The sequence below is a fragment of the Salvia hispanica genome, chromosome 4 (assembly GCF_029641045.1).
Source record: "Salvia hispanica isolate PSC_SH4W2 chromosome 4, Shi_PSC_v1, whole genome shotgun sequence".
Taxonomy (NCBI): Eukaryota; Viridiplantae; Streptophyta; class Magnoliopsida; order Lamiales; family Lamiaceae; genus Salvia; species Salvia hispanica.
The window spans coordinates 45,024,744-45,045,360 of NC_142695.1; the positions used below are offsets into that span (position 1 = coordinate 45,024,744).

Genomic DNA, 20,617 nt, shown 5'->3' on the forward strand with positions numbered 1-20,617 from the left:
ATTAATTTGTTTATTAGAGTAATTTTGTGAATTCTTTAATTTAATAGCTAGGATGCAGATGCATTAAGTTAACTTTTTAATTTTTATAACCATATATGTAACAAATCCGCCTTCGGCAGAATTCGACTAATCTTGCTTGATTGAATTTGCGGATTAAGGTCGAAATTCTCCCATGAACTCGCCACCTCATCACTTTCTAAAGGATTATTTATCCATTTTTTTAAAAATAGAACATACTCGTAATTTCACACAATTTTTGAGTTGCCCATCCAAATGTAACCATTTGGTACGAAAAACTATTTACCTAATCTATAATTGTAATGAAAACATGATAGTATAAGTTAAGATCAGAAGTGGTCAGTTTTATTCTATCCCCAAGCCGTTGCCTATGAAGCCTCGATGTCTTGTTAGAAACATTGTTTTATTAGAAAGCAGTAATAGAAAAAAGGAAAAAAGAAATCACACATATCTACAACGTATAACGACATCGTTTGCTTTGTTCAGGAAGTATATAAGCCCCTTCCCAACCCAAAATTTCGAAATCAAGTTCATCTTGAACCTCCAGCAATGCCAAAAAAATCACTAAAACAGTTAGAAATGACAAGGCATAATATAAACCATCTGTATTTGAAATTCTGCTGCCACAGACACTATATAAAGAACAAAAAATGACTATACTTTCCAACATTTAATGTCTACAAAGAAGAGGAAGAGCCACTGATATATACAATAGAATATGTATCTAAGCTATTTGATATACATAATGATTTTAGCAAAGAGAAAGATCACTGGTCCAAAAAATCAGATCATGTCAAACCTGGGAAGATCTTTGAAAAGATTCCCAGAGATTTGCTGTATGCTAGAGCTTAATTACTCTTCGGCTAAGACGCTGCTGCTGTCGTTAGCTGATAAAGAATGGAGAAAGAATACGAGTGAAACAAACCTCTATAACATCCCTAATCCGCCCTGAACAGATACTTCAGATCTTCCACTGTGAGTCGACTCTGTCTGGTGCCTGTTTCGTCCTCTCCAAAGGCATATGCCACCATCTTCCTCTTTTTTTGCTGGAGCAGACCAAAATATTTACAGAAACATCGTCAAAGTGAGAAAACGAATAATAATCTAGATGATGGAATAAACTTGTCTACATCTAGATGCATGGTACAACCACTCCGATTGGGCTTTATATTAATCACAGTTGGGATCTAATAAAGTTGGATACATTGGAGTGTGCCTCATGAATGATTACATGATCAAACAAGCTTCATATTGTTCGAATCACCCAAATTAAACATCATATTATTAAAAGTTAAAGTTTGCAAATTTGCCATGAAAATCTTGAAAAGAAAATGTACCTGTAGGGCTAAAATGCGATCTTCCACTGTGTCCTTTACAGTTAACCGATAAACAGAAACTGGGCGTTTCTGACCAATACGATGCGCTCTATCTATAGCTTGATCTTCAGTCGTAGGGTTCCACCATAGGTCCAGAAGGAGCACATTGCAAGCTGCCACCATGTTCAGCCCGAGACTCGCAGCCTTCAGAGACATGATCATAACCGAAACCTGAAGATAAGCTTTTCACAATTAAAACCAATATGACACGAGGCGAATCTATTATCAAACTGTCAGTTGTCATACAAACCTCAGGCAGAAGATTAAAATCTTTAACGGCTCTGTCTCTAGCAGATATAGGCATCGTACCATCAAGCCTACGATACTGAATGTTATTACTTTTTAGACATGATTCAAGCAAATCCAACATCCCAGTCCACTGAGAGAACACTATGCTTTTCTGCCCCACAGCCTGGACCGAATTGTTGGAGTCACTGCATAAGTGTGATGTTCTGCTGTCATCCCCGGATTCAGAACACAACTTTTTTGAGCCATTGCCACCTCTGATATTCTCTGAGGAACTTGTTTCCGTGGCACAATCCTTTGGTTTAGAAAGGGACAGCAAGATGTTGAGAGCAGCCCTAATTTTTGAAGAATCTTGAGGACATCTCAGCAATTGAGGTTTGGAAGCTTCAGCGACTCCAGAACCAGGGCATTCAGCAGTACTCTCCGTACTCAGTTGACCGAACATAGCAGCCCGTAGTGTGGTTATAGAAAATATACTAGACATTTTAAGAGGAGTTTTGCATTGCTTGGTTGGACACTCGGTGTCATCACCTGATATATGCTCGGATATGCACTGATTGCAAAAAACGTGTCCACATACAGTAACAGCAGCATCTTCAGGTGGATCCTGTAAGGAGTAACGTTATAAACACAAAACTTACTCTAGTAATTATGAGAGGTAGAGTAGTTTACAAATATTGGAATTTTTAAGTTTAGAATGGATGATAAATTTGATTGGTTTCAATGTAAAAATTAACGAGAGAACCATATGCATTATGCAATACAATAATGTAGAGATCAGTCTTGAGGTTCATTGAAAAAAAATTCCAATTGTTAAATTGCAATTGTAAAATACAGAAAACTGAGATTTATGAGGATTTGTAACACTCACAAGCTACCAGAACCTTCCTAAACCAACAAAAATCTAACAAGAATTTTTAGCTGAGCATTCTAGACAATTTAGAAGAAGAAAATAAACTAAAAACTCAAATTAGTGCATCTGCATTTAGAAGCATAATGGACCTCTCAATGTGAAATACGAACCTCCACAATAGAAACTGAGAAACACGAAAGAGAAAAGCAAGCAATAGAAACAACTTATTTAATAGGGAAATAAAGAGAACCCCTAATGAGAGCAGCATTAATAACATGGCCACAAAAAGAACTGCTTACATTGCAAATTCCACAGATCGCCAAAGAACCTTCCAAACAATGCAAAAGAAAACTTTGTTTTTCCTGAGGAAGCTTCTTTACTGTCTCAATTGATGAAGCGATTTTTGCATTAGAATTATAGCCTTTAACAAGAAGAGGGTGATCACAAGCTTGTCGAAGCCGTAGAAGCATTAATAATATGTTGACATAATTCTGTTTCACAGTGCCAGCTGCTTGATATTCCTATTATATAAATAGAAAAAGAGGTTAATATTGAGATCAGCCTATATCCATGTATAACAAGTGATCTGACCGAAGCGAAAAACATACTGCAAATTGAGCACGCGAATCAGCCTCGAGCCTGCAGTAGAAATCACGTTCATCCTTGGAAAATTCAACCTTTTTCAGTTCAATAGTTTTTGGCGGGAGATCGATAATCGGTTCTCCATCAAGAAGTGTACCTGGATTAAAAAAATTCCACTCAAACAATGTTAAGCTCTAGAAGGAAGGATGCTCATTCGGTTAAACTGAAGAACTAATTTCCAAGCCATTAAAACTTTTCACTAAATGGCGAAATAAAGCTAGCACGGTTACCGCTTTTAAGTCAAGTCCTCTAGGTCAACAGGTAGAATATAGTCTATACTATGCAGGACAGCAGGAAGAGAAGCAATTTATTATAACTTCAAAGACTTACTAAAACTTCAGTAAAACAATAGAACTAAATCTAATGGTAACTTTTACCCTTTGTTCGACGCAACATTATAGTCTTCAGCACCGCTTGTAACTTTTTGTAGCCATTCCTCGGATTCTTATTGACTGGAACCTTTAGTTGCTCACAGAAATTCCTAAAGACGGCATATGGCTCATGTCTGAGAAATCTGAAATAGCTATAAAGATCATCTATTGCATTCTGGATAGGAGTCCCTGATAAGCACCATCTGCGTTTAGCACGAAGACCCCAGCAAGCCCTAGCTGCTTGAGTTCGATGATTCTTAATACTCTGAGCCTCATCCAATACAACCCTAAACCAACCAACCTGGGCAAGAGGACCAGATGCATTTTCAAGCGATTCATTGTCAATTCCTTTGCGAGTCTTCTTACTCTTAGATGATTTCTTGTCAAACATACTTTCTTGTAGCTTTCTTTTTCCACCAGATGAGAAGTCTTTATATGACGAGGAACCTATGAGATCATCATTTTCATTAACAACAGGCTGTTTTGGCACCTCCATGCTCACAATTGCATATGTTGTAACCACCACATCATATTTGGTCAGTTCTTGTGGATCCTTTGTCCGATTGCTTCCATAATATACTAGAACAGAGAGATCAGCTTCTTTAGTTACTTTGTTGTGCAACTCTTCCGACCATTGGCGGAGGACACTCGTTGGACATACAATAAGGGTGCCGCCAGAAGGCCTACCCTTTGCTTGCAAAGGTATCTTGCAGTTGTTGATAGGATATCCATTAGCCATAACATGTTCAGCTCCTTCCATAGCATGGCTTTTTTCAAGAATACCATCATCATCATCCAAATCTAACATCTCTGTCACACTTTGTTTTACATTAGTTTTAGAAGCTTTAGACAGAGGTGCCCTCTCCTTTAGAATGAGTGCAATTGTTGATATTGTCTTTCCAAGTCCCTGTCAAAAATTGAACATGAGAATGGTTTAACGGAAATCACCATGGAATATACACAAAAGAAGAAATAAGCAAAACCACCAAAAGAACCTGATCATCTGCAAGAATTCCACCAGAGCAACACGCACTCCTTGTTTCCTTGTTAGCCATCCAAGATAAAGCAATACGCTGCAAGGAAACTCAAATATAATCAGTTGAAATTTAAAGTATAATTAAGGAGATGCAGTAGTATTTTAACTGCAGGAGATATTCATGGTCCCCAGTATCTTTGGCAATCTAAAAATTGAGATTGTTCTACCACAAAGAATCAAACTTTAACTCAAATTCCTGACAGCCTGATGATTACAAACTGCTCTAGGGTCTCAACTAAAGTAACATTCGATGAAACGAAAGATTGTTTTAAACACGAGTTTTAAATAGACATAAACTAAAACAGATGCAATACAGAAGATATGGTGCAGCAGATTGTGAGTTATAATTTCAATTGTTATCTTTTACTAATAAGATAGGATTTGATATCCTTAATTTGTTAGTATTTGATAACTTTGATATGTTTAGTTTGGATAAGACTATGTCTACATATTGTGGAAGTCTCAATAGAGACAGTTATCTTTTGGAGAAGATCACTTTTGGGCGGAGGGAATCCATGTATGGAGAAATTTGTGGTCTCGCAAGAGGAGTGTTTCATTTTCTTTCCTTTTCAGTTTAATTTCTCCCATTCAGTTATTTCTCTCATACATCTTGTGCTATTACATGCTGTCAATTTTTATCAAACATTTGGAGTGCACTGCTGTTTCTGCTTTCCCTCCATATCAAACACGAAAGTATTCACAATAAGGATACCCACACAACACATTTACAAAATAGATAATTTACCATCAGATAAACATCAAAATCATTGTTCTCAAAATGAAGTGAACATATGTACCTGGTGTTTCAGCAGGGACACAGACAAAACTCCATCTGGTGGACAAGCTTCTGATTTCGGCTGAGAAAGATCCTGCAATGGATCAAAATCTAGTATTAAGTATTTTCTCCAAGTAATCAAGATCAAACACTCTCCAAGTAATGGCCTAACGTATATTTCAAGTACAGCAATTCTCCGCCTCAGTATGAAAACATGAAACCACAACCAGTAAAACATTATCGCTCCATTTGAAATTAATAATATAAGGAGCATTCAGAAAGTCCAAAAATAGTAAAAAATTTACAAAATGAGAGTTTGACAGAGTAAGTGTGTGTAAAACGAAACCCCTTGTGATAATAGGAATGTTCCTCACAACAATTTTTTAAAAACTGCAGCAAGTCTGTTTTCCTTTTTCTACCTGGAAAGGTTCTCACCCACTGGGCCATCCCCACCTCCAACTTGGTACACAAATTTGGAAAAGGGAAGCTGTGCATATTTTATGAGAAAAATACAAGAGGATTTGGTACTGTATCTAATATGAGGAGTTTCCATAAAATAATTGTTATCAGAGAATTTTCATGCATTTTAACCCATTAATTTTTGTATACGGAAAATAAATCAATAAATCAGCTTAAATATACATCCCAACCCCGAGGACCAAATAATAGCAATCTCCACCTACAACTAGATGATAAAGTTCAGAAGAGGACTGAACTTGAAGAAAAAATTTCTCCCTTCCGTCCACCAATAGTTGGCTCACTTTGACCAGGCACGGGTTTTAAGGAATGTGATGGAAAGTTAAAGGAAAATGATAGTGAAAGGTGAGTCTTACTTTTATAGTATATTAGTTTTATAATAAAATGTGAGTGAGATAAAGTTAGTGGAATGTGGGGTACATTACCAAAAGTAGTAAAAAGAGATATGAGACATATATTGGTGGACAGATGAAAATGGCAAAATGGGGCGATGACTTGTGGACGGAGGGAGAACGGAATATTTTTTCATAATCACTACTCCCTCCGTTCCATACTAATTGAGGCATTTCTTTTCGGCACGGGAATTAAGAAAAATTGTATTAGGTGAGTTAAGTAAAGAGATAATAAAGTGGAAAATGAAAAAGGTAGAGAGATGAAGAGAGAAAAAAAGTAAGAGAGAGTAAAGTAGATGTGGAAAAATGTGTTGACTTGTACTAAAAAAGGAAATGACTCTATTATTATGGAACGTATCAAAATGGCAAAATGACTCTATTACTATGGAACGGAGCCTAAGGTTGAAGTCACCAAAAGCTAAGTATCATTACATAAAAGTTAGTTTGTTGAGTTCAACTGCTGAGCTGGTCGAAGAATATGATTGATTGAACTGAACAACATACCTAGTTTAAAGCAGTAATACATACATAGGCTAATCAGAGATTCACCTGCAATGCAACTCGGAAAATGGCTCTTTCATCATTTGGTTTCCGCCTTGAATGTGTTGTTACTGTTTGGGTTCCGGGCTCCCTAGACATCATAACTTGTTTAGTGACGACTGACCTTTCACTCATTGCAACATGATTTGAACGGGCTGGAGCACTCATATCCTCAAGAATACACAAATCAGAATCATCCTCAGCATTGCCTTGATCGGATGTCTTACTCTGAGCCCCTTGGTAAGTGACATTTGAAATATGACGTTGGGAGAACTTTGGCACCTCATTTTCCATCTTTATGATATTACTCCCTGAGCTAACTGATGGGGGTGGCATAACTCCAGGATGCTCCGAAACCTGACGAAGAGGTTTCCAATTGTGAGCAGCAGCTGCAGAACTTTTAACAGAATTATCACCAGCCATACCAGGAGAAGGGTGAGTTCTCCTTGACTGAAAAAGTTCATCTTCTGTTTTAACCTTTGAATTGATACCATAATTCTTAGACGAAGACCAATCTGTGCCTTGACGCCCATTAATGGCATACTTGACTACTTCAGAAGCTCTGGAAGCTATGTCGGAGGATGGTGTTAAGATGTTCTTCTCAACCTTAACGTGACTTTGTATTCTGTGGTGCTCATTGGAAAAGGTATTAAAAAGATTTTCAGTCTCATTTCCACTGGCGGATTCTCTGGCAGGCATAACACCGTATTCCATTCGAAATGGATCTCTATCACGATTCAACTGTCGAAAATCTGAAGAGTCTTGCTTATGAATAACATTACTGAAACTACTGAAGGAAGACGATCCAGTGCAGTTGTGTTCCTCAAACAAAGCTAAGTTAGTGCCTTTTTCATCAGAAGACTGTTGAATAACAAGGTTAGCACTATCAAAATTAAATTGTTCTCTGTGACTAGGTGTCTCGAATGGAGCGTCCTCATAGTCATTGTTGTAGTAAGGAGAGGAATTATGGAAATCACCACCTATATCCATATAGGAAAAACTATCATCATGACTAATCTGTGATGATGAAGGCTCAGGCATTTCAGAATAAGTTAAGCTGGGACTCCAATCATGTTTCACTAAACTGTTGGCAGGTGCCCACCTAGATTCTGAGCATCCAATCTCTTCTTCTGCCCACAGCGTCTCAGACATATCGAAACGACCATTGTCTAGGCTAAGCTGGGGCGAAGATTCAAGCATTTCACCATCCGGATTGCAGGAATTCCTAGCAGATTCCACAAAACCATCTGAAAGCAACCGCTTTGATTCTGAGGCTTCAAAGTTGTTCTCTTCATTAACCAAGAAAAAGTCTTCAAGAGTCTGCATTCCTATCAAAGTAATATTTGACTATGATTGAAATGTGTTACATGAAGATAGAACTTTTAACCTTATTGATAAAAAAAACAAAGATAATCACTGCTCTCTTAATGAGGAATAATATAATCTGTCATATTGGAAGTTAATGAAACAAATGGTTACTACCAAATTGCCTGCCTCCAAACCACACCAATTCCAAGTATGATGACAAACATGCATTACTTCGAAACAAAAGAGGCTGAAACAAAAAATAAAATGCTTACCAACCTGTTAGGTCATTATCACGAGATAAATTATCCACCTTATTATCCTGCAAATTGGAAGTAACAATGTTAAAACTGAAACAACTTCCCATGTTCAAATTAAATCATAATCCATGTTCTACAAGAACACAGATGCACCACAAAAACTAATAGAACACTAGGGAGGCATAATGTGACAGTATCGCGAATACTCTCTCGACATGCCTATGAATGCGCCAATTCAGTAAGTAAATGTAAGACTCTATGCCCCTATATCTTGCAAGTGATATACGTCGTTCATTAGACCAGTTCAATAGTTCAATGACTACACACAGACAGCTATACACCTCCGAAGATCAACTCATCAAGTATCTAAAACCGGTAAACACAATATACATCTGGCAAATCAACTTCAAGAAAAAGGATATCCACAATCCTTCAAAATTATGTGGTATAAACATGCAAGAAGCCAGTACAACTCGGATCGAACAGAAAACATAATCTTGCATGAACTCATGGAACAAGAGCCCCTGCAACATTATACACAAAACTGCAACAAAACCAAATTTCACAGCAAGTTGTAGCTAGTAAACAAATACCCATCATGGAAACAAATCAATTCATCCTCTTACACCAAATCACTAGCCCCAAACCCATCAATTACAGTTCCCGATAAATATAAACGGAAAAATTGAAGAGAGAATTAACCTGTGGAGGATTAGAAGGCTCGTCCAAGAGTCTCCAAAGAACATCAATATCGATTACATCAAACTCGTCCGAAGCTAGTTCCTTCTCCGCTCTACAAAACTCAACCGCCGGCGATCCCTCTTCTGCCTCCACCATCATCATCACAAACTCAGCGCCACTAAAATTAACTTTCTTCTTCAGAATAAAAACCTACTGAATTTCCACCAAATATATTCTGTAGCAGAAACACAACACACAGAAACGCGGAATTGGGTAGAAAGAAAAGAGATAAATTCGGCGGCGATTTGGAGAATTCCAAAGAGCCGAGAAAAGGAATATGAATTCCGAGATTAAAAGGGGATCGGTGAGTCAATATGCGCGGCGGTAGGTGTTTCCCATTTGCAATAATAAAAAATTAGGAAAGGTAACTACTTTGGAGAAAAAAGAGTCATATAATTTGAACACCATTTCTTAGAAGAAGACTACATTGATTCAGCGTTGGCAACGCGTGAGTATTTTGTTATCTCTCTGCAATCTGACTCTCGTGATTCATCGTCAGCCCGATTTATTAGTGCCAAATCTTAAAAATTTACTGGATTCTATTGGAATTTATTACGTGGAGAGAGAATATGATAGTGATAACGTAATTTTAATTTTTTAAATTTTTTATAAAGAGGGAACATCATTTTTGGTCCACGAACTTTGTCAAAGTATCATTTTAGGTCCGTAAACTTTGAAAATATCATTTGAGGTCCATCAACTATGGAGTAATATCATTTGAAGTATTTTTTTACTATTTCCAAAAAATTTTGGACGAAAATACCCTCAATATTTTTAAGGGTATATATTTTTAATAAACTTATGATATACTCATATATAAATATCTTTACTATATATTTTTGATGAATTTTCTAAATATAATTTGACCTTCAATATTATCACTTAATTTTGTGACATGCAAGAAATAATCCTTATTCAATTTTTTTATTCTTAAAGAAGTTTTATATTCAATTTTAAAATTCTTTAATATAAATAATTGAAGAAGCAATTTAACTTGCATGTCACAAAATTAAGTGATAATATTGAAGGTCAAATTATATTTAGAAAAATCGTCAAAAATATATCGTAAAGATATTTATAAAAAATATGAGTATATGATAAGTTTATTAAAAATATATACCATTTAAGGTATTGAGTGTATTTTCGTCCAAAAAAACTTGGAAATAGTAAAAGAGTACTTGAAATGATATTATCCCATAGTTGATGGACCTCAAATGATATTTTCAAAGTTCACGGACCTAAAATGATACTTTGGCAAAGTTCGTGGAAAAAAAAAGAAGTTGCCTCTAATATAAAAAAGAAAATTGAATTAACTTTGGATAGAAGAAATAATTTAAAATATTTGGTTAACAAAATTTGCGATTGATTTGAGAATGGAAGGTATAGTTATAAACTTTTTTTTAACTTAAATTTAAAGTTTGTAGTAGTACATCATAGAAAGTCCTAATTTTTGCAATCGAAGTATAGGGACTATCTCGATGCTCATATAACTCCTTCAACTTTTTTATCTCAACTGGTAGCAAAAAATTGTAATGTGCAGAATTAAAATTTAGTTCAAGTTAGATTAAAATAGAAATTATTAGATTAAAATAGGAATTATTGTCCAAAATTAGTACTGTTGTCTGTTGAGGTGGCAAAATTTAACCATTTTCTATTTTTGAAAATTTCATAATAATTGAGTATTTTAGTCATTTATATTTTATTTATAAGGTAAATAAACCTCAAAAGCAGATGATTCAATTGCAACAAAGGAAAAAGATAAATTGAGTATATATATATTTTATTTATAAGGTAAATATAGCTTTTTAAAATAGTAAATTATAAGAAATTGAAAAAGGTGTTTTTACTTTTGCTCCATATGTAGATTTTAGAAGAAGATATATAGAAAGAATCATACAAAAAGTGTATGTGTGGAGAAATGGTAAATATATCTTTTAATAATTGAAAATATATAACAAATTTTCAAATATCCTTGTTATTAGAATAATTTTATGATTTTATCCTCATTCCGGAGGTGCTCTAACAAAAATATTTGGGGTCTAAAATGAGATTAATAGAAGTCATGTGTACTCCCAAGTAAATTGTGCTAGAAAAGAATGGTGTCAAAACCCACGACAGAGATTTATCAATTATCGCATTGCCCAATTTCAGGTATTTTATCTCTGAAATACACTCAACTGCGTGTTTCGTGTGCGTCTTTTCGATTGCTATCTAACTATAATTTCATATTTCAAAGCGTTTCAGCTTCTTCAATTGTTATTGGATTTTTTCAATCCTGTTTCGGAAAGGTGCTGAATTTTATCATTTTGCTCGTCTGCTTTTGGATTTTGATAGTTGAAATAGCTGAGTTATGATTTCTTTTATTCTATTGTTTAATTACTTATGAATATACTGTATATTGTTAGTTGTAGGATGCTCAGTTTGAGGCATTCTGTTGCAAGTATCAGCAGTATTGGATTGCAGTCAGTTGAATTTAGGAAGAATAGGTATCCATGTCTGGTGGTAAGTTTTTTGCTGACTAAATTTTCTTTTTCAACCTTTGCTTCACTAATATTATCCTTTGAGGTTTCTTGAATGCAAACAATATACCCTTGAATTCTCCCTTTTCACTGTATATAGGATCTAGCACACATTAGTATGTTTAATAGTATAGAGTTTTTCAATGCCAAGTGAATGTAAGAGGTTGTAGTTGGCCTAGTGCCAAATTTTAACCAACAATGGCACATGGAATTATCAGTAGGGGCAAAATCATGTTGATGATTCGGTCTGTGATCGTTAAACTGATCCAGAATTATGTTTGGCTCGGCAGCTCTGCTAGATATTTAAAATCACTGTATAGAGGTTGGACACAGTGAGAATTGAATTTAACGTTAGAAATGAGAAACATGCATAAACACGAGTTACACATTGTATAAAAACATGAATTCCGCAAATAAGATATGAACGATTGGATTCTAATCTCATGATTTGTTCATCTCATATTAATGGAAATTTTCATGTTTGTGTGCATGTGTAGTTCGTGTTTATGCATGCGATAGACAATGAGACAGGGAAAATCTTGAAAATTGAATTGTACTGAATGCGAACTCCTCTAATGAGGCCAGCGGTGAAATACAGTTCCAAAATCCAAGACCAAGGACACACTGCTCACTACTTGAGGAGCTATATATTACTACTACTATAGAAGTTAGAACTACTTATAAGCTCCGAGTCTGACTCTAACTTTAACTGATAAAAGTTAACTCTGACAAACTTCTAACAACTCGACTCCTCAATGAAACAAATAATTAATGATCAACCATCTCTATCATCATGTTTCCGATTTTTCATGTTAAATCCAATTCTCACTAGATATTTTCGCTCGTTGCATAAACATACAGCTACAGATTGTTTGTGGGCATATCTTGAAACTACTCACAGAAGAATTTAAAACCATAGTTACATTTCTGAGGTTGAAAATCTCCATTGCTTAGTAAGGGTTTGAAGGGAACAATGATACTATATATATCCAGAAGTGATGGAGCCGGTTAATTTTTATTGGTTTTAAATTTTTAGTCTAAATTATCCTTGATTATGATACAATCAAGAGTCATCTCACCTCACTAATGCATTAGTAATATTTTCAGGAATGTGCTGCTAAAGGTCCTCGGCCAAGGTATCCTCGCGTATGGAAAACCAAAAAAAAGATAGGCACCATTTCAAAGTCCATAAAGCTTGTTGAATGTGTAAGCTTTCGACCCACATGATCTCTAGTTATGGGTAATAGTAGTATCTGATTTTTTTTTTCTTTTACCCGCTTTGCTTCAGATCAAGGGATTATCAAATGTGAAAGAGGAAGTATATGGTGCTCTTGATGCCTTCATCGCCTGGGAACTAGAATTTCCCTTGATTACTGTGAAGAAAGCTTTGAAAAGTCTCGAGAATGAAAAGGAGTGGAAGAGGATAATTCAGGTTACAAAATGGATGCTAAGCAAAGGGCAAGGAAGAACTATGGGGAGCTATTACACTTTACTGAATGCTCTGGCCGAGGATGGAAGGCTCGAGGAGGCTGAAGAACTATGGCAAACGTTGTTTACTCGCAACATAGAAAGTATGCCACGCATGTTCTTTGAGAAGATGGTTTCCATCTACTATCACAGAGAAATGCATGAGAAGATGTTTGAGGTTCACTTCTCAATCTCTCTACACCAAGATTCGTGCCTTTTTCAAGTTGTTGTGAAACTTAGGGTGCTTTGCTCTTAAAATCACGATTTATGATGGCTAAATCGTCTTCCTCTATGCAGATATTTGCTGACATGGAAGAGCTCGGTATCAGGCCAAGCGTGGCAATTGTGACGATGGTGGGGGATGTTTTCAAGAAACTCGACATGCTGGACAAATACGAGAAATTGAACAGGAAGTATCCTCCACCAAAGTGGGAATACCAATATATTAAAGGTAAGCGTGTCAAGATAAGAAGCAAATATGCTGATGATCAGACTGAAAGCAACAGTGAAGTGAATAGAGCTGCAATAGAAGCTGGTAGTGATGCAGTTGAGCTGCATGACAATGCAGAGGTTAGTGGTGATAATTGCGATGAGAAAACTAACTTGTATCCAACTCAAACAACCCTTGAAGATTGATAACTGTATTTTGTTAATGGCTAGTTTTGGTAATCTTTTTCTGTAGTACATGATTCTTTGTGTGTGTGTGTGTGTGAGAGAGAGAGAGAGAGAGAGAGAACATACTATGAAACACCATTAATAAAATGATTAACATAATTAAATTACCACTCCATGCACTAGGATACCTATCCATAACAAAGGTAGATATAAGATTCAAATTTCATCCCATTTATATAAAAGCACTAATTAACAACAAAACAAATTGCCTCTAGCTAATTGATGCTAATTCACTACCACAACATAGACAAATATTCTTCTTTTTTCTACACATTCCTCACATTTAGCTTCCTCAAAGCCCTTCTCCCCACCTCTCATTTCCTTCTCAAATCCATCATCAAAATTCAAGGCATAACTATATGGATCATATTGGAACCTCACTTGTTGTTTGCTCGTCGTCTTCGTCGCCGCCTCTCGTATTCTCCAGCAGAGCCTTCTGCAGTGGCTTTGAATTCTTCCTAGTCTTTGTATGAACCCCATTTTTCACACAATATTCGAACTACTTTGTTTTTTTGGAGAGAGGAAAATGTGAATGAGTTGCATTGCAAAGAGATTTCGTGAATATATATAAGCCAGAAAATGAAGGGCCTCAATTATTCCATGAGAATTGGAAAGAAATGAAAGAGGATTGAGCTAAAGACAAGAGACAAGAAATGTTAAAAAAGTAAAGATTTTAAAAAATCCTTAAGGTTTTTACATTGGGGGACTCAAAATTCCAAGTATAATATTTGTACACACATTCACACAGTAGGCTCATTTCACTATCAAGGTGGTTACACAGTGACTGCCAAACACTCTTAACATTTTCTTAGATTTCTAACTTTGAAATAACTTACTATTCATTGCTATATAGTTAAAATGCTTCCACAAATGCTCAATTTATACTGTTGTAGTACAATTTTTAGCATAGATTTGCAGTAGGATACTCATATAGATATTCACTAATTTTGGTGTATAGTCAGAGGTTCAAATAATGTTAATAGTTTTTTTATATGATGCATCAATACCTATTCTTGTTCTTGGTTGTTTGAAAGCTAGGTTTCATTTTTTTTAGTTGGATGTATTCGAGAAGGTTAGTGTGGAGAAATGAGAATTGTGTTCTTTTTATTTTGGTTCAAAATCTAGTTTTACAAAGTTTAATATACTTACATTATTCTTACTTATTTTGTATCCTAAACAATACTCCGTTTGGTACGTATAATTGAATTCATTATGATATGTACTCGTATGTCTATATCATTCTACTCCTTATTTTGACTTCAAAAGAATAACTTAGTAAATAATTTAAAATATAACTGAATCCATAATTATATGTACTCATACATACCAATGAATGATACCATTCACCTCGTATAGAATATGATTGAAAAAACAAAATTTTACCCCTCAATGACAAATTACAGTAAGTCATTGAACAATTTTGTGATGAAATTTGCGTAGATATTATTCCATTCTATTTACAGCTGGTTGATATTGATTTGAAACTGTTCTCCAATATTCTCTTGGAGCTAATAAGACAGAGGGTGGAATTTATGTATACGTATAAAAATACAAACATGGTCCATATATATGTTTGATGTATTCATATGTTTCTGATACATCAAATCAACAAACCCTTTTTATGTGAAACTCCTTTTGTTTGCAACAAAAGTTGATAAAAAGTGGCCTTAAATAGAACTGGATTTTTCTTGCAGCAATATTTTTGTTTGTTTCTAAAAAACTACTTAGCCAATTATCCATACTCTCATTTTATTCTCTCTCGTCTCAATCAACACTCCCCTTCCTCCCATACTATTTTATTTAGATGTAAATGATACTAATATTAGTACTACTATATAACATAATTTAATGAAATGATATGCCCTGAAATAAAGAACTATGCAGCCTTAGGAGAAAATATTCAGTGGTCCTGGCATACCACGTGGAAAAATGATGTGGTATATCTTTCCAATAATATTATGACAAATAAACATATACAATGAGCCAACTTCCAACTAGAAGCATACATGGCTATGCAATATATGGAAGTTTTGCATATTACATATATAATAAATATAGCCATAAATAAAACACGTATCTATTTTTCCATGAGCTTAAAATTTTCACATCAATTAAAAAAGTCATTGTTGCTGCTATATATTGCGAAGATTTTTTTTCAAAAATTTTAATCAACAACTTGTGTGATAGAATTTGCTTTTATTTTTTATCGTTAGCACTTTTATAGCTAGTATTTCACACAATAAAATATAAAGATAGTTAATAGTATAATATTGAAAATGTTTAAAAAGTTCAAAAGGTTTATTTTTATGCAATTAAAAGGAAATTATATTGGTAAAAGGATATAAACTATAATACCAATAAGAAATAATTTTATAAAACGAAATATGTAGAATTTATAATTACTTAATCAAAAAAGAACAATTATAAAGCAAAGAAAATAAAACTACACAAATAACATACCGCACATATATATATGTATCTTGCACAAGAGATAATTTTTTTTAAAATACAACTCTTACTAGTAATATTTAACATATAATTTTTTTAAAAAGTTTCAGGTTTGCACATAATAACTACTCTACAAATTTATCTTGTTGAAAGACTGAAATAAACTTATATATGAACATATTATATCGCACTAGTAGTTAAAAACATATTTACTTGACTTAAAAAAATTAAATTTTGTTCATTGATTCTGCTAAATTGTATTATGAAGTAGTATGTTTTAATTTATATGTGTATATATTAGTATATATGGGACATGCAAAACTTCCAAATCCAATTAAATTTCTTCCGTTAGATAAGTTTATATATGGATATATGTATTATATGTGAAATATGCAAAACTTCCATATATTGCATAGCCATGTATGTTTCTAGTTGGAGGTTGGCTCATTGTATATGTTTATTTGTCACAATATTATTGGAAGGACATACCACGTCATCTTTCCACGTGGTATACCAGGACCACTGAATATTTTCTCCTTCAATAGGCCTTAGAGCATCCACAATAGTGGACTAGCACGCGGACTAGCGTGACCGGTGAGCGGCAGACAGACTAGCCAGACAGACGAGAGGTCGTTTGTCGGAATTGGCGCTAGTCCGTCCTCTATTGTGGGCTCCCGACGGACTAGCGCACAGACTAGCGGGTTTTTCGATATTTTTTTATTAATGTAATTTTTCTTTAATTATGTACTTTTTTAATTTATATAAAATGGTTGCATTTTCCCCGTATTCGTGTCAAAATTTTAATTTCGTATTTGTGAATTTGTGATTTTGTTTGTTGGCTGGTCCTAGTGCTAGTCCACACTATTGTGGATGCTCTTAAGTCTTAACCTCAATTGGCACTTTGCAAATTGAAGTTTGGTAGAATTATTTTTCAAAATTTGAAAATTATGAAATGTCTTATGATATCTTTAAAGAAATTTTAGTGCAATGACAAACCTCTAAAGGCTGTTTGCAATTTTGTACCTTTTCACCTTAACCTCAATTGGCTCTTTGCAAATTGGTATATTCAGAATTCAGACAAAAACAAGAAAAAAACATCTTTGTAAATAGACCAAATCTTGCGAATACTTTTAAAATTTCATCATTTCTATTTGTTTAGAACAAAATCAGACCTATACAACTAAGAGAATGTGATATACTATTACTTAGCCAAATGGCTAAACGATTTTCCTGTGTAGATTGAGTTATTTTTCTTGTAAATTCCCAAGAAAACAAATATTTTGGACTTTTGGAATAGAAAAAATGTAGATTGGTCCAATAATAGAGTGAAATAGTTAGTGGGCCTTAACTGGTTGGAATGAGATGGGTGTGATGTGGGCTAGTCAGTGTGGTTGGCATCTTATGACAGTGGCTCCAGTTTTATCAAACACAAATTTCATCCCCATCTTATTACTTTTTGGTCCATTTTATTCAGAAAGTGAGAGTTTTTTATGATTTTTTGTCTCATATGCAAATTGAATTCAACAACACAGAGTACAATATATAGAATATACATTTTATTCTAATTTTTTTTTCTTACATGGCAATTAAAAATGATGAGATTTGAATCCTAAAACCTTTGAAGTCCAAAATGCTCAAACTATCAAAATAAGTAAGTAGAGATTCACCAAGCCCTAGAAAACAAAGTTACCGTAAATATACTATTCATAAATGTTTCTCCCTTCGTCCCTAATAATTTATCACCATTGACTCAACACGAATTTTAAGAAATGTAATAAAAAGTGGGTTGAAAAAATTAGTGGAATATGAGTCTTACTTTTTTATATTAATTTTATAATAAAATATGAATGAATAAATTAGAGGAATGTGAGATCCACTACCAAAAATTAAAAAAAAAAAAGTGAAAGATTACAAATTTTTAGGAACAAATCAAAATGGATTAAATGACAAATTTTTAGAGACAGTTGGAATAAATAATTAGAGGCATCTCAGTATAACAAAAGCATTAAAGCAAGAGACCAACCAAAACTATAACAGAACCACGTAAGGACAAACAACATATCACGAACTAACCACCAAGTCAATCTAAAGGGAGGACTCGCCGGTCTAAATTGCATAGAGAAAGGAGAACATACACATGAAGTCGTGTTAGCCGTGCTAGTAGCCACAATTTAGATGAGTAAGCATGGTCAAGTATAGTTTGACAGTAACCTATTTATTAATTAATAGCGGAGTAAAGACAGTTCTTAACATATAGTCGTTTTATCAATTTGGTTTTAAATATTATTTTTTTAATTATTAGGTACCTCACAAGTGAACTCGGACCCAAATCGGTCCTAAATTAACAGAAGCGTCTAAAATAGACGTCAACGTCATTTAATCAAATACCAAAAATTAACCATTTTAATTGTAATTAGTTACGGCTGATTAAAATTCTTAATTTCTAATTCTATCAGCGCCTAATCCTCCATTTCATCATCAAAGCTCCTCTTCCTCCCCAATTTTATTCTTCTGCATCGTCAACGCTTGTCAAGCCCTCGTCGCTCTTCGAGCTTATAGCCCCCAAATTCTACAGCCTCGAGCTCTGCCGCAGCGCCGCCCTCTTCTGAAACAGAGTCGACTGCGCTCCCACCGGCGGCTGAACCTCGAGAGGCCTCAACAGCTTAGTCCTGTTGGGATTCAATCCCACTCCACAATCCACAGCTAGGGTCGAAAATTGAGAATTAAATCAGTCAAAACCCATCATCATAGGTGCAGAAACCGCGTTCGGAGCGCGGAACTAGCTCTGATCGCAGCTCAAATCGAAGCTGCCATTATCAAAATTAGCGGTGGAGAGAGGGCATTGCGGATTTAGGGGGTAAAAAAGCGGGTATCTGGAAGGGCTAGGAGGGAGAGCAGGAGGAAGAGGAATCCAAAGGATTGAATAAAAGGGAGTTGAATTCAGGGAGGTTGAACGGATTGGGGGAGGAAGATTTCGTCACTGAGCGTGGATTTGGGTGAATTCGGGATCGTATTGGAGGGGAAGAGGAAGCTGGGGCATTTTGTGGTTTGATGGGTTTTGATGATGGTTTTTTTTTTTAATCCGTATTGGTGGGAGGCCGAGGGACCGGAACTGGGAGAGACGTAGACGGTGGATTTGCTGGCGGAGGAAAGGAATAGGCTGGCGGCGGTGGCGGTGGTGGAGAGCGTAGAGGGTGAGGAGAGAGAGAGTGAGGAAGAAGATGAGAGTGTGTGGGAATTTTACCGGAAAACACCAATTTTTTAAATTTTTGATGATATAATTAAAATGGTTAATTTTTGGTCAAAACATAATTAACTGAGGTTGACCGTCTATTTTAGACAGTTTCTGTTAATTTAGGACTGATTCGGATTCGAGTTCATTTGAGAGGGACCAAATAATCAAAAAGATAATGTTTATGACCAAATTGATAAAACGGTCATATGTTAGGAACCACATTTGGCCTTTAGTCTTAACAGTGGAGTAGTATTTTGTAATTTAATTGTTTCTACCATATCAAATTTGGACACGTTTGCAAGATTAATGTTAAAAATATGTAACGAAGATGACAAAAAAGTACTAATTAAATGACCACCATATATTGGCACGCAATGGCACGGACGAAGTTTGGCTATCTCGAACGTGTCCACATACATATTAACACGTGATGCCTGTTTGGAACATTATGAGTATTAGGAATTTAAGAACTTAGTAGTGAATGGTAATATTATAACAGATTGGATACACATCATTAGACGAAGATAATTCGTCATTTTGGTTCATATCTAAGTTGTTATATGGAGTACAATAATCTTCTCTAATGTTTCATGTGCTGCACATAAGTTATAAATTGTATACTTTTTCATTAAAAAAATCAACACATTTAATCTCTCTTGTTTTATTAAATTTCTATTATTTTTCTTTAATAATCTACTTTATTGTTTAGTTTACTTTATTATTTATTCACTTATCTATTTTATTCTATATTGTTGTTAAGGGTCTTTTTAGTCTAAAAAATGAAGGATCTAAAACGAGCAAAATACAAAGTTCAAGAATGTTCCATAATGCTATTTTTAAGGATGGTAACTGTTTGAACCCTAAACTCACTCTACACATTTTGGAGAGTTATGTTGTGGGCTTCTGCTTCCTCCGTTTCAGTACATGTAAGACATTTCTTTTGGGAATAGGTTATTAGGTAGTATATACTCGTATTTAGTGAATAAATGAAAAGAGATAAAGTATATATGAAAGATGATAAATTAAGAGAGATAGAGTGTTGCTTTTGGCCATAAAAGAAAATGTGTCACTTATAATGTGACGGAGGGAGTATCATTCATCTCCATAATTAAATTGATGCCAATATCTAACAACAACGCACACCATCTCGATCAAAATGTTTTTCCTCTTTTGATAATTTGGTTGTCGTTGTCGAATTGCAGCTCGAACGATAAATTTATATTCTCTTAGCATTTTCGCAG

The 20,617-nt window shown here is 34.7% G+C and overlaps 2 protein-coding genes across 6 annotated transcripts; one reads left to right on the top strand and one right to left on the bottom strand.

Annotated features, from left to right (window-relative positions):
- Positions 1 to 655: 655 nt before the first annotated feature.
- On the bottom strand, positions 656 to 9,527 carry LOC125193905 (helicase-like transcription factor CHR28). 3 transcript variants are annotated; one of them, XM_048091842.2, is made up of 11 exons: positions 8,994 to 9,527; positions 8,311 to 8,353; positions 6,736 to 8,054; positions 5,340 to 5,411; positions 4,502 to 4,579; positions 3,513 to 4,413; positions 3,102 to 3,232; positions 2,793 to 3,014; positions 1,645 to 2,247; positions 1,356 to 1,565; positions 656 to 1,064 (listed from the first exon to the last, which is right to left on the bottom strand). In XM_048091842.2, the coding sequence occupies exons 1-11, from the start codon at positions 9,132 to 9,134 to the stop codon at positions 957 to 959; spliced, it is 3,828 nt and encodes a 1,275-aa protein (XP_047947799.1). In that variant the 5' UTR covers positions 9,135 to 9,527; the 3' UTR covers positions 656 to 956. The 3 variants fall into 3 exon arrangements, with proteins under 3 accessions (XP_047947799.1, XP_047947802.1, XP_047947801.1); XM_048091845.2 differs by having other exon boundaries at positions 6,736 to 8,046; positions 8,994 to 9,079; XM_048091844.2 differs by having other exon boundaries at positions 8,307 to 8,353; positions 8,994 to 9,067.
- Positions 9,528 to 11,165: 1,638 nt separating this feature from the next.
- Positions 11,166 to 13,699, top strand: LOC125192817 (pentatricopeptide repeat-containing protein At4g21190-like). 3 transcript variants are annotated; one of them, XM_048090475.2, is made up of 6 exons: positions 11,166 to 11,183; positions 11,269 to 11,320; positions 11,444 to 11,534; positions 12,659 to 12,757; positions 12,840 to 13,196; positions 13,316 to 13,699. In XM_048090475.2, the coding sequence occupies exons 3-6, from the start codon at positions 11,445 to 11,447 to the stop codon at positions 13,652 to 13,654; spliced, it is 885 nt and encodes a 294-aa protein (XP_047946432.2). In that variant the 5' UTR covers positions 11,166 to 11,183; positions 11,269 to 11,320; position 11,444; the 3' UTR covers positions 13,655 to 13,699. The 3 variants fall into 3 exon arrangements, with proteins under 3 accessions (XP_047946432.2, XP_047946434.1, XP_088926140.1); XM_048090477.2 differs by lacking the exon at positions 11,269 to 11,320 and having other exon boundaries at positions 11,438 to 11,534; XM_089070014.1 differs by lacking the exon at positions 11,166 to 11,183 and having other exon boundaries at positions 11,190 to 11,320; positions 11,438 to 11,534.
- Positions 13,700 to 20,617: the final 6,918 nt, after the last annotated feature.

Coding starts and splice junctions, on each gene's coding strand:
- LOC125193905 (XM_048091842.2), bottom strand. CDS start 9,134: ATGATGATGGTGGAGGCAGAAGAGGGATCGCCGGCGGTTGAGTTTTGT. Junction 4,580..5,339: donor TGTCCCTGCTGAAACACCAG/GTACATATGTTC, acceptor GTTTCCTTGCAG/CGTATTGCTTTATCTTGGAT. Junction 1,065..1,355: donor ATCGCATTTTAGCCCTACAG/GTACATTTTCTT, acceptor GGTCTGCTCCAG/CAAAAAAAGAGGAAGATGGT.
- LOC125192817 (XM_048090475.2), top strand. CDS start 11,445: ATGCTCAGTTTGAGGCATTCTGTTGCAAGTATCAGCAGTATTGGATTG. Junction 11,535..12,658: donor ATAGGTATCCATGTCTGGTG/GTAAGTTTTTTG, acceptor TAATATTTTCAG/GAATGTGCTGCTAAAGGTCC. Junction 12,758..12,839: donor CCATAAAGCTTGTTGAATGT/GTAAGCTTTCGA, acceptor GCTTTGCTTCAG/ATCAAGGGATTATCAAATGT.